This window comes from Pocillopora damicornis, chromosome 6 (assembly GCF_964200805.1).
Source record: "Pocillopora damicornis chromosome 6, jaPocDami1.2, whole genome shotgun sequence".
NCBI classification, from domain to species: Eukaryota; Metazoa; Cnidaria; class Anthozoa; order Scleractinia; family Pocilloporidae; genus Pocillopora; species Pocillopora damicornis.
This window is the reverse complement of record NC_142675.1, coordinates 21160442-21172695: the sequence shown is the minus strand read 5'-3', so window position 1 is coordinate 21172695 and position 12254 is coordinate 21160442. Positions and strand designations below refer to the sequence as shown.

The 12254-nt window shown below is 38.4% G+C and overlaps 1 protein-coding gene and 1 pseudogene across 1 annotated transcript; one reads left to right on the top strand and one right to left on the bottom strand.

The window, feature by feature from the left end:
- The first annotated feature begins 3264 nt into the window (after positions 1-3264).
- Positions 3265-6937, top strand: LOC149044383 (uncharacterized). The gene is made up of 2 exons (XM_089210726.1): positions 3265-3409; positions 5975-6937. Exons 1-2 carry the CDS (start codon positions 3337-3339, stop codon positions 6268-6270), a joined length of 369 nt encoding a protein of 122 aa, XP_089066852.1. The 5' UTR covers positions 3265-3336; the 3' UTR covers positions 6271-6937.
- A 1777-nt stretch (positions 6938-8714) lies between these two features.
- On the bottom strand, positions 8715-10159 carry LOC149044382 (putative skeletal organic matrix protein 5 pseudogene; annotated as a pseudogene).
- Between the last annotated feature and the right edge of the window lie 2095 nt (positions 10160-12254).

Genomic DNA, 12254 nt, shown 5'->3' with positions numbered 1-12254 from the left:
TTTTATCGTTATACTCCTGTGATATCGAACGGTCACTGAAAACACGACCACTTAAATAAAACTAAGAATAATCCTTCTAGTAATTTTTGATCCACGTTTCTCTCCCAAAATTAAAGTAATATTTTCGAGCGAGGTTCTGTACACCAAGTGGTCAATTACAGCATAAAGAGGGGTTGTTTATCGTTTTTGTAACATTCCTAATCTGTGAAACCTATATCAAGTGTCACCAGCCATTTACAATGGGCTTGATACAGGTTCGACTGTACTACGAGCGCCCTAATTGGTCAAAAACCTGTAAACCCATTTGAAAAGTTTGTAAGTCATTCACCTTTGGTTCGTGATTTACAAACTTCTCTTCCTCCTTCAACATCCCACGTGAGTTATTACGCCGATAGAAAGTGTGGTCTATTGTTTAATTATTATTACTAATAATAACTATTATTAATTATTATTAATCATTAAGATTTGCGAACTAGCCCTTAATGCAAGTACGTAATCACTTGTAAAGACTTTTACTATACCTAACACTAGGGCCCAGTTGTATAAAGGGTGGATAACGCTATCAAACTGATAAATCGCTATCCAGCGGATAAGTAATAGCAAACCGTATAGCGTTATCCACCGGATAGAGATTTATCCAGTGGATAGCGTTATACGATCATCGAACAACCGGGGCCTGGTCTGTACAAAAAAATACGTCCGACGCAAGAACCTTATTATACTGCAGTTTCTCCACAACAGCTAGAAAAAGTGCATATGATAATTTGATAGCAATAGGTATAAAATGAATGAAAAACAAGTAAGTCATTATTCACCACTTGGATGGTTTATTTGGATCCAACATAATGACCAGCTCCCAGTTAGCTAGTTATCTCAGTTCGTAGAGCAGTGCATCGGTGTCGCAGAGGTCACGGGTTCAAATCCCGTACGGGCCTTAATTTTTTTTCAGGTCTTATTTCAACTACTAGTGCAGCAGTGTTCATAGCTACGAGGATCGTTTATATTCGTTTCTTCACCGCAGTGAACAAATATGATTTTTCATATATTTACAGTCATTAGGCAAAAGATTATTTAAATAAAATAAATTAAAAAGAGGGGCGCCGAGACACCACCGAGACAGTAAGACAATACAACTAGAATCAAGATTTCTAATTCAGATTCATAATTATGTAAAGTTTTTGCAATTAGAAGAATTACAATATAGTGGAGTAATCTTAGAACTGAATGTTCACTGTGCCAAATACAAGAGTTCATCGGATACTTTAAATAAGATGATGTCTGCTCGGAATAAAGGTTACAAATAATGAATACCGTATATCCTATATATTTGTACTGCGGAAAATACATTTTAAGCAAATGAAGATCATCGCAGTATATACTTCAGGCCTTATTTCTCAACTGCTTAAGTTGAGTATATACTGCGATGATCTTCATTTGCTTAAAATGTATTTTCCGCAGTACAAATATATGACTTTCATGTATTCTTATCACACCTTCTCCATCTACGGGTATATAACGAACTCACAATTGACCAGCTCCCAGTTGGCTTGATAGCTCAGTTGGTTAGAGCGCTGCACCGGTATCGCAGAGGTCATGGGTTCGATTCCCGTTCAGGCCTGAATTTTTTTCAGGCCTTATTTCTCAACTGCTTAAGTTGAGTATATGCTGCGATGATCTTCATTTGCTTAAAATGTATTTTCCGCAGTACAAATATATGACTTTCATGTATTCTTATCACAAAGCTAAGATTCTTTCCTTTGCTGACGAGAAGATTCGATTTCTTTTAACATGTTTTTTTATTTTTGTCTATTCCGTTTTATTTCAATTCTCTGCTCTGATGTCAGAAACAGCGTTTTCTCAAGGTTTTTTATTTGCACTTGATACTTGTTTGATATTCGCATCTGAATATTGCTTTTCCCCGTCATTAATTGTTTATACTTGGGAAGAGGAACAAAAATGTTTTTAACTATCTGGACACCCGACCAATGAATAATGCCATCAACGCTTAAACATTTCCTCGTTAAGAGGAAATTTGTGCTCTGAAGTGTGGCTCAAAACCAAACTTTATTGAGAATTAATCATACGTTGGTACGTTTATTTCGAAGTCCTTTATGTAAATTATTGAGTTAACACGTAAATAGGAACCCATTTTCACAACTTATTAAAAATTAATACCAAAAGACTCTCTTTAAAAGTTTTTTTTGTTATAAATCTTTAATGATATGAATAGGTTTCCAACAGTTAATACTTGTTCATAACCCACATATGGCATTTCTGTTATTTTTTGTCATAGCGGAGAATTTCGCGAAAATCTTCTGATTTTCCTTCTTGCCAAGTCATCCTTATCGTCAATTAAGTTTTCATTGGCAAGTTTTTCCTTAAATAGCAACTTCCCTTCTTCCAAAACTGTCCTTGATATACTCGAAATTATTTTTCATTAACACTGCCGTCGTAAACTTTTCAATGAGAAAACTTATCAGGTTACGCTTCCTTTAATATTAGTATTATTAACCCTTTCCTTGCACTCCTAATGGCCACTAAAAGATCTAACTCGCAGTATTATCAATTTTCTAGGAAAATAAGCGACGAAAAGGAAAAGGAAGATAGGGAATAAACGATTTTGTTTGTTTTAACGCTAAAATGTCACAGCGGAGAAATGTTCGACAGACGGTGCGCAGAGTTGGTATACAGATCCCACAAGTAAACGAGTTGATACGGCGGCGTTAGTTTAATACAACGTTTTCCGCGATTGCAACACTAGTGACATGAAAATGTTTTCAGGCCTTGTGATTTCGGTGATTCTACAACATTATTTCAAAGCACTCAGCCTTAGTTGAGCATTTCTCGTGAGGCCTGCGTTTACAAACTGGATATTGCGAGTTTATCCTAATTTTAAAACAGAGAATTTTATCTGGACGAGTTAGCCTGCCCTTAGAAACAAACCCAAACGACTGGATGTTACTGGCAAGCTTAGATGTAAATAAATGCTCATTGCGCGATCAGTTCATCAGATACTATTTAGAAAATGTTTCCTTTTTGGAACTAAGGGAAGAGTAAAACGGAAATTGAATCATGGGATCATTTTATAACTAAAACGAGTTTAAACCCCATTTTTGACTCGTTTTCCCCTCCGCCCTTATAAAACTCAGCCATAGCACTGAGACATGTTTTTGTTGCAAAAACAAAGGAAAGGGCTGGTTTGTACGTCCGCAAATTGGGGGCAGCTGAATCGCTCAAATTATATTGGTTGTAGTCAATATTTCAGTTGATTACAAGTCGCATAAGAGGCAAGGCAAAATATCTCCGGATCAGCGACGAGATCTCCTCTCCGGCAACATGTTTTCTGGTCTTTTTTGTCCCCTTCTAGTTGAACTCTCTGCTCTAATTCCAGATCCAACCTTTTCAAAAGGTTTGTTAGATGCGTTTGCATTGTATCTCTTATTGTTTTTAGTGTTAGAACATTAATGTTAGCAATATTTATTCCTTTATATTAATTCAACCCAGAATCTGGATATAAGTCCGATGTTCTCTGACTTTCATCAGTCTTCGTTTTTTTTGGTTATATTTTCTCTTCACTTGTGGTGATGGGAGTTGAATGCTCCTTAGAAACTTGTTTCGACAGCTTTTTTTATACTTGATCTCATACGACGCTATTGAATGGCATAATCTCAATGTGTAATTAACTTCCTTTCATATATATCTGCTGTTGTAAAATTTAATTCGTGCAAGTTACACAGTTGAAGTCGATTTGTTGCCCTGTAACGTCCAGCCCTTCAACTTGGTTAAATGCAAACAACACTCCATCACTCCACATTGAGAAATGTTTTTGAAGACTAAGCTAGGTCATTGATTGAAAAAGCAACTTCAATTTAAATCCTAAATGTAGCCAGAAAACAGCAACATTTCTTTAGACCTGGATAAAATTGCGGAGGTTAACTAAAGGCTTTCGACCTTGCCAAGCTTTTACTCAAAATAGTTTATTTATAAGACTTCTAAAAATTTGGTTCGCAGAAACATTCGTATCCTATGTCTATCAGATCATTGACGGATTTTCTTCCTTTTTCCGAAGGAAAGTTCGAAAACAATTTTCCAACCTTTCAGTTATTTGGAATTGATGGATGCCAAATAAACACGAGGGAGCTGACAAAATTTGCCTATATAGATATAGGCAATAGATATATATAGATTTAGCCAAGCCTAAAAGCGGAGCTCGCATTTTTTTTCCCGCACATCTCAAGGGCACAACACCTTGCCCCGGCCAGGACTAGAACCTGGGTCGTCCGACTCTGAGCCCGGTGCACTGACCACTGGTCTACTGAACAAAGCCGTGGCGTTGGCGTGCCCGCGGTACAGTTGACCACGCATGTTATGGATCAAATTTTTCTTGAAGGATAATTCTTCGTTTTATTAAAGTAGTTCCGCTTTAAGGGACCGTTCAATACAGGTGGAAGATAATACAAAGAGGCCGTTCACACTCACTCAAAGATGATTGCGACCACTTCATAAAGGTGACCGCTTAACTGAGGTGAAAATTGCTGTGATTACGGGGAAACAAATTCGGTGACTGCTTAATATGGAGTCGCATAATGCAGGTTTGACTGTAATTTTGATTCAAGTAAGGCAACATTTTTCATTTGTGTGGGTTTAAAAATAAGCTAACAGATTGTCAATGATTGTGTTGTGGAAAAAAGAACAGTGAAACAACGTCCAACACAACTTGTAAATGGTTAATCAGCTGATAACCATGACAACAATTCTGGCATAGAACTGAGCACTGTCCCGAAAACAAAGCGAGAGAAAAGCGCATGGATCAGCTTAAAATTAGCTATCGATACTTCAAAATATCCCTGGATTTTTTTTTTATATCTATTGCTTTCCACCATTCTCAGTGACCTATTCGCTGTACTTCACAACATCCTAATACAGCGGGAATGCAAATTTTGTTTTAGTCACAAAGAGGCAGGGGTCACCCCGGAATTATTGAAAGAGCTGGGAAGGGGGGGGGGAATGGAAAGGAGGGAGGCTGGTGCTGATCGACCTCGAAACCATTCTTGAAAAGCTGATTTATTATTGACCATAGCAAAATGGTTTTTCATCTTCCTAGACAGCGGATTTCGCTAAATGAAGGTTCATAAGAGTCCCATAGTGTAGTGTTTGTTCCTATTTGGACAAATACCTTAGCTATTATATAATCTTTATTCTATTGGCTAGCACACCTTTGAGCGCAGTCACGTGATTATGCTCACATATCATTGTGTTTAATTAACTTCATGGCATTCTAATAAAGCAGTTGTGTAGAGCACTTGGTCTGTGCACGCTTTACTCTATAGTTGTATATAACGAACCCTAATACACAACACATAGTTATGATAAACATCAATTATTTTGAATGTTATGGGGAAGGGGGAGTGCATGTTACGGTATAATTTTATTGACAGAAAAACGCTTCAATTCCACAAACTCAACTACTATATTAAACGGCGAGTAATGTTCTTAGCAAGGAGCGACTCCTAAAGGTGATATAATACTTATCGTTAATAAACCACCACAGTCTAGATCCCAGCTCACCACTGACACAATCTCACTGCTGTCTCCAAAGTCCCCCATAACGGGAAATTTTCCACAGTAACTCTCTCTCGGTATGGATTTCAAAACAGTCGTCGCTCCGACGATAACAACTACCGCTACTACTTCTACATAAGTGAATCTTACTTAAGAACTATTTTAGTAGTATTACCTAACAAATATGTGACTTGATGAAATGTTCCGGAAAGTTCTACGGTATGCAAGTCAGCATGACCCAGCAGTCTGGAAATTTCTGCAAGATTATATTTACAATAATTACTTATAACAGGGGGTAGTTTTCTTTAGGCCAGTTTATCTTCTCTTGTAACCAGCCAGTCCCTTCCTCCCCACTCCCTCCTGTGAGTGGTGCCATCCTGTCCTTTTATTACTAAACTGTTCTTCTTTCCAGTTACAGAATCAAACCCCGTGCATCGCGAGGGCAGCCGTGCCTCCTCCACAAGAACCTTCCTGAGACGTACTTTCATTAAACAAGGGTTTCATCACTTGAATGTGCCGCTTGTTGGAACAGTGGCAGTGTCTGATGTGTTTGACAGCACGTTAGAATCTCTCAGCAATTCGTTGTGTTTTTCTGTAAACCTGGCCGCCTTCAAAATAGCTCATGGAAAACTTTGGTACGAATTGCTGTCATCTGATAAGTTCAGAAACTCCACAGAGTTTGTTTTGGTTATTTCCGAGGGGAAATAGACCGACCCCCCCCCCCCCCAAGGTTTTGACAGTACGACTTGAGTATCAGTCAATTTGGTTGACAAATTGTTGATCAACAAAGGGAAATAAGTGACTGTGTTTTTAGACTATTCGATTCATCCAAATATTTGATATATATTGAGGTCAATTATCTCCCCTTGCGAGACAGCTTCAACACTAATTTTAGTTCCCCTTTATAATCCATCATTTCATCTCTGAAAACCATCAAAAAGATCTTTGGGTACTGTCGTATTTTTGTCTTGGATGCGTTTTAAAATCTGCGACTGTGACAAGCTTCACCTAGCTACACCTGTCACGCAATTCCGGTCCTAGGCGGTCACTTGAGCAAGTAAACATACATTCTATATCTCTTTATAGAATGTATTATATATATATGTATATTATATATATAATGTGAACGACTTTCGAGAGTTTTGTTAGGAATGGAAAATTTCACGTTTAGAGAGATGTATGTGGGCGAAATGTTGATGGGAAAATCGCAGCGTTTCTTTCTTCTGTCGTTTATCACTTTGGAGAGTTGCTGAAATCAGCAAATATGGTTTTTGCATGGAACAAAACACTCATTAGTCTATGATTTGATTATTTATTAGCATTATCGCACAGTTTACAATAAGGAATCTGTGAGAGGAAAGGAGATTTTAAAGTGACCTGTCGCGTGCTTTTTGACTTTTAAGTTCCCGTGTGTAACAACTTCGACTTTTCCAGACTGTGAACCTTGCTCATCGCCCTTTTTTTTCTGGTAACCTAGAAAAGCGAGAACATAAAAATTTTCTAGAAAAACAAATACGCTAGCGCGCGCGCCAACTTTGAGCAAAAATCCTATGAGCCTCCTTTACAATGATAAACACATAACAAACCTTGAGAAAACGCGATGTCTGAGATCAGATCAGAGAATTGAACTAAAACGGAAAACACAACAATAAAAAAAGATGTTGAAAGGAATAAAATCTTCTCGTCAGCAAAGAAAAGAATTGCAGCTTTGTTTCAAATGCGATTATTGAGGAGCTGCAGTCAAAATCTAATTTTCCTGTGAACATTTCCAAGGCGCTGATTTCAACCAATATAATTTTCAAAATGATTGCACCTGCTTCGAGCTTTCTGACGTGCAAACCAATGCGGTCATTGTTTACTCAAACTTGTCAATAGAAACAAGTTTTCCTGGTATCCCCACTACTTAAGAAAATGAGGGAAGAGGTGGGCGCTTTTTCAAAGGGGGGGGGGGGTCGGGGGGCGATTTTTCGGCATTATGAAATAGGGGGTAGGCACTTATTCGGGGAAGGGCACTTATTAGGGCGTGGGCGCTTAGTTGAAGAAATACGGTATTCATTATTTATACCCTTCTTCCGAGCAGACATCATCTTATTTAAAGTATCTGATGAACTCTTGTATTTTTCACAGTGAACCTTCAATTCTAAGATTACTCCACTATGCTGTAACCCTTTTAATTGCAAAAATTTTCCATAATTATGAATTTGAATTAGAATTCTTGATTTTAGTTGTATTGTCTTGCTGTGGCGTTTCTAATATGGTGTCTCGGCACCTTTTCTTTTATCAATTTTTATTCAAATATTATTTTGCCCATTACTTATTTGTTTTTCATTTATTTTATAGCTATTTTTATCAAATTATCATATACACTTTTTCTACCTATGTACTGCTAGGGGCCTAATCAGCCTCATTAACCCGAGTTGAAAAAAAGTTACTCAAGTCACTTGCTTACAGTGAACATTCAATTCCAAGATTGCTCCACTATATTGTAACTCTTCTAATTGCAAAAATTTTATATAATTATGTGTTTGAATGAGAAATCTTAATTCTAGTTGTATTGTCTTATTGTGGCGTTTCTAATATGGTGCCTAGGCGCCCTCTTTTTTATTCATTCTTATTCAAATATTATTTTGCCTATTATTTATTTGTTTTTCATCTATTTTATAGCTATTGTTATCAAATAATCATATGTACTTTCTATAGCTGTTGTGGAGAAATTGTAGTATAATAAGGTTCTTGTGTGGGACGCATTTTTTGTACAGACCTTGTGTTAGGTATGCTAAAATCTTTACAACTAATTTTATACTTGAATTAAGGGATAGTTCGCAAATCTTAATAACTAATAATAACTGATAATAATTATTAGTAGTAACTACGATTAGTAATAATTAAGCAATAGAACACACTGTCTATCAGTTTACCGGCTTAATAACTCATGTGGGATTTTGGAGGAGGAAGAGAAGTTTGTAAATCACGAGCCGTAAGTAGCAATCTATAATCTGCTTAGCAAGTTCTCACTCTGGCGTTTGAGGGGAGAAGGGGGAGGCGAATGATAAATGAAAAAGGGCTCTTTTCAGTACCCCACCTCCCATTCCTCATTGTAAGTGAGTTTTCTAACGTAATACATGGATTGAAAGACTTTACTGCACTAAAATTTATCCCATAGCTTTGATGTTTTTGTCACCATTATCTGGCGAAAGAGCTGCTACGTTTCCGCACGTATTGGAACCTCCTCTAGTACCAAACCCAATTCTGGAGTTACAAGAGAGACAATCGTTTTGCTGGTTAGCTACATAGCCAATTCTTGCAATACCTACAGCATTAAAGCCCTCCTTATTACAGTTCAGTTGCAAAGAGCCCTGCGCACCAATCAACTTCTTCCACTCGTTACGACCCAGGGAAGTAGCGCAGTATGTCCCATCAGCAATCAGTGAGTGCAGAGAGTTGGCTTGCTTGTTAAAGACAATAAACCTGGGCTGTCCACTTATCTTCATACCGAGACAGATCTTGGAGAAAGGTGTGTTCCAATAGGTCGGTAACTTGGTCTCTCGTGAGTCAAACCCAGTCCTCCCGCCGGGGATGTTGTATTGGTTTTTATCACTCCAGTAGTGAGAGTCATAGTGAAACGTTGCCTAAAAAGAATTAAGAGGATTTAATTTATCCTTAAATTTAAATAACACGATGCATCACCAAAGGAAGGACCCTCGTGAAATCAGTAATACAGTTAGTGTACAAGCCATCAATCTATACCTTACTTGTAGGCGGGTTAATTAGAAATTTGTCGCGTTTTTAGATATTAGGTATTGTAGCACTTATGCGGTAGAATTTCCGCAAGCAGGGGCCGCGAGAAGAATATGGTTGCTAAGAGATTTAAGTTAAGATTAAGTTGCTAAGAGATTCTCTCGTAGTTTCGACGCTACCGAAAATGAAAATGAAAAAGGCCATGTGTAACTTCAAAACACGACTTGAAGCACGTGGTTACCCAAAAAGCCTAATTGAAAAAACGTTATCTGAGGTCTCGTTTGCCGCAAGGCAGTCGACACTTAAAAAACAACCCAAAAAAACTACAGGCAAAATATTGCCTTTTGTGACAGCATACCACCCAGGGGTTAAAAATTTAAAACAAATACTGATGCAAGAATGGAACCTCATCCAAAATCAGCCACTGCTGAAAACAATTTACAAAACGCCTCCGATTATATCATACAAAAGAGGTAAATCGCTCAAAGACATACTCGTCAGAGCGAAGCTTTAATTAAAGGCTTTTGCGTCGCAAACGTAAAACCACACAGGGGAGTCTGTGTAGGCCTGTCTATGACCTTTTCAATCTGTGATATTTTCCAGGCAGGCCCTGCCTGCGTGACATCACACTCTGTACAATTGTACAATATTCCAAGTACAAAACCGCATCATTTCCGGCACATAGCACTTTTATTACAGACCCAGAACAACAAGTTGGTTCTACATACAGTACAAAGATAGATAAAATACAAAAAAGCGACATTAAAACGCCTTTGCGGCGTAAAATGCGAAAAAAAAGCCTCACAAAGAAACACACCTCTGAGCTTTGAAAAAGCGCGGATCGAAAATACCAACACATGATTGGTTACTCTCTTTCCAAAGAGAACCAATGAAAACGGAACACCGTTGATCCTAACCGCAGGTAACCCAAGTATAAAAGGATGGTTTTCCACCCTTTTTGGCGGGATTGGAATTGAGAATTTCTCTGCCTGTCCCTGATTAACACAGCCTGACTTAACAAAGCAGCTGAAGAGATTCTTTAAGAATCGAAACCGCCGGTCCTGCTAGACGATATACTTCACTTTCAGTTTTACCTGAAAAAGATGTCAGCTTTTGAAACACCATTGCGGCCACCAAAAACGCCAGACTACCGTCCAAATCTGGACGAGGAGATGGAATTAACGTACACTGATCCGAACCTAGAATCGGACCCAGAGGATAGCCCTCCAGCATTACAACTCGAGCCAAGGCATAAAGCTGAATTAGCCAAACAACGCGGCAACGAAGGTCTACGCCTTCAAAAAGAAAGCCGTCAAAAAGAAAACCTTCCGAGGAATAGCCGCTCCACGCGGCAGCCAAGGAAGAGGAAACATGAAGACACCATCAGCGCTATCCAGTTCAAGAAGCAAAAAACTGAAACCTCCATTTTAAAACTGGAGAGACACTTACAACAAAAGACTTGCCCTAAGTCGCTTCAATACAAGGCGAAGGCAAACGTCACACCTGACGAAACCTTTCGACAGGAAATAAGCGCTATTAAAAGTCACGCCGAAGAACAATACGTTAGCGCCCTAGTGCGCTTCCATCAGCGTAGACTTGTTAGTCACAAGAACAAACTTGAAAAAGCTAATATTGCCAAGTCTCGATCACAATACCATGTAAATACACATGAAAGATCACGTTCGCCCTTGAGGAACACTGTAAATACTGATGCCGACAGGATAGACAAAATAGAAGATTAGCTTTCAGAGCTGAAAGATCTTATATGTACACGCTTTCAGAGTGATAATAAACATGTTGAAAAGTACAACAGTGTCACCTCTGAAAAATCATTCGCCAAACCCACTGCAGCAAAAAGGCTATCCAAGAATAATAAACGCAAAAAGCGTAGAAAAAATAGACTACACAAGCGAGTGACTACAGAAAGGGACAGAATACCGATTTTCTACACTTTAACAAAAATCTACAAACCTTTGCCAGTGGGTAGACCGAGTGTCAAATGATACTATTTTAGTATCAATGGATGTAACAAGCTTGTACACAAACATCCCACAAGAAGAGGGTATCACAATAGTATGCCAAGCATACGAAAAATACCACAATAACAGCCCTCCCATTCCGTCCCACTACTTAAAACAAATGCTCGGGCTTATACTGAGAGAAAATTCGTTCCAGTTCAACGGTGTAAACCATCTCCAATGTTTTGGAACTGCCATGGGAACACAAATGGCGGTTGCTTTCGCCAATCTCTTTATGGCAGAAATTTAAACAAAACTGCTTCACCAAAGCAGTATCAAGCCGAGAGTATGGAAGCGTTACATTGACGACGTTTTCTCCCTGTGGGATGTTCGTAAACAAGACATTGATCTATTCATAGAACAAGCTAACACGTTCCATCCAACTATCAAGTTCACGGCTGAAATCTCAGAAATCACATTCTTAGACACGGTTGTCTACAAAGGTGAAAGATTCCAAAACGAAGCTATCCTCGACGTCAAAACTCACTACAAACCGACCGAGACCTTTCAATATACACACTATTCATCTTGCCACCCGCCAGGTGTTAAGAAAGGCTTTATTAAAGGAAGAAGCTATCAGACTTCTAAGAACAAACTCCTCGGAAAGAAATTTCCAGGAGGCCATGTGTAACTTCAAAACACGACTTGAAGCACGTGGTTACCCAAAAAGCCTAATTGAAAAAAATGTTGTCTGAGGTCTCGTTTGCCGCAAGGCAGTCGACACTTAAAAAACAAACCAAAAAAACTACAGGCAAAATATTGCCTTTTGTGACAGCATACCACCCAGGGGTTAAAAATTTAAAACAAATACTGATGCAAGAATGGAACCTCATTCAAAATACCACTTGAGAGCTTCATGCATTTTACCTATTTTAGGGCGATTTCCATGGTGAAAAACAAGAAAAACCTTTGGGGGGGTTGGTCTATTTCCCCTCG

What these genes read in the sequence shown, in the direction of transcription:
- LOC149044383 (XM_089210726.1), top strand. Translation starts at nt 3,337, where the DNA reads ATGTTTTCTGGTCTTTTTTGTCCCCTTCTAGTTGAACTCTCTGCTCTA. An exon ending in AGATCCAACCTTTTCAAAAG is followed by an intron (nt 3,410 to 5,974) that starts GTTTGTTAGATG and finishes TCTTCTTTCCAG; the next exon opens with TTACAGAATCAAACCCCGTG.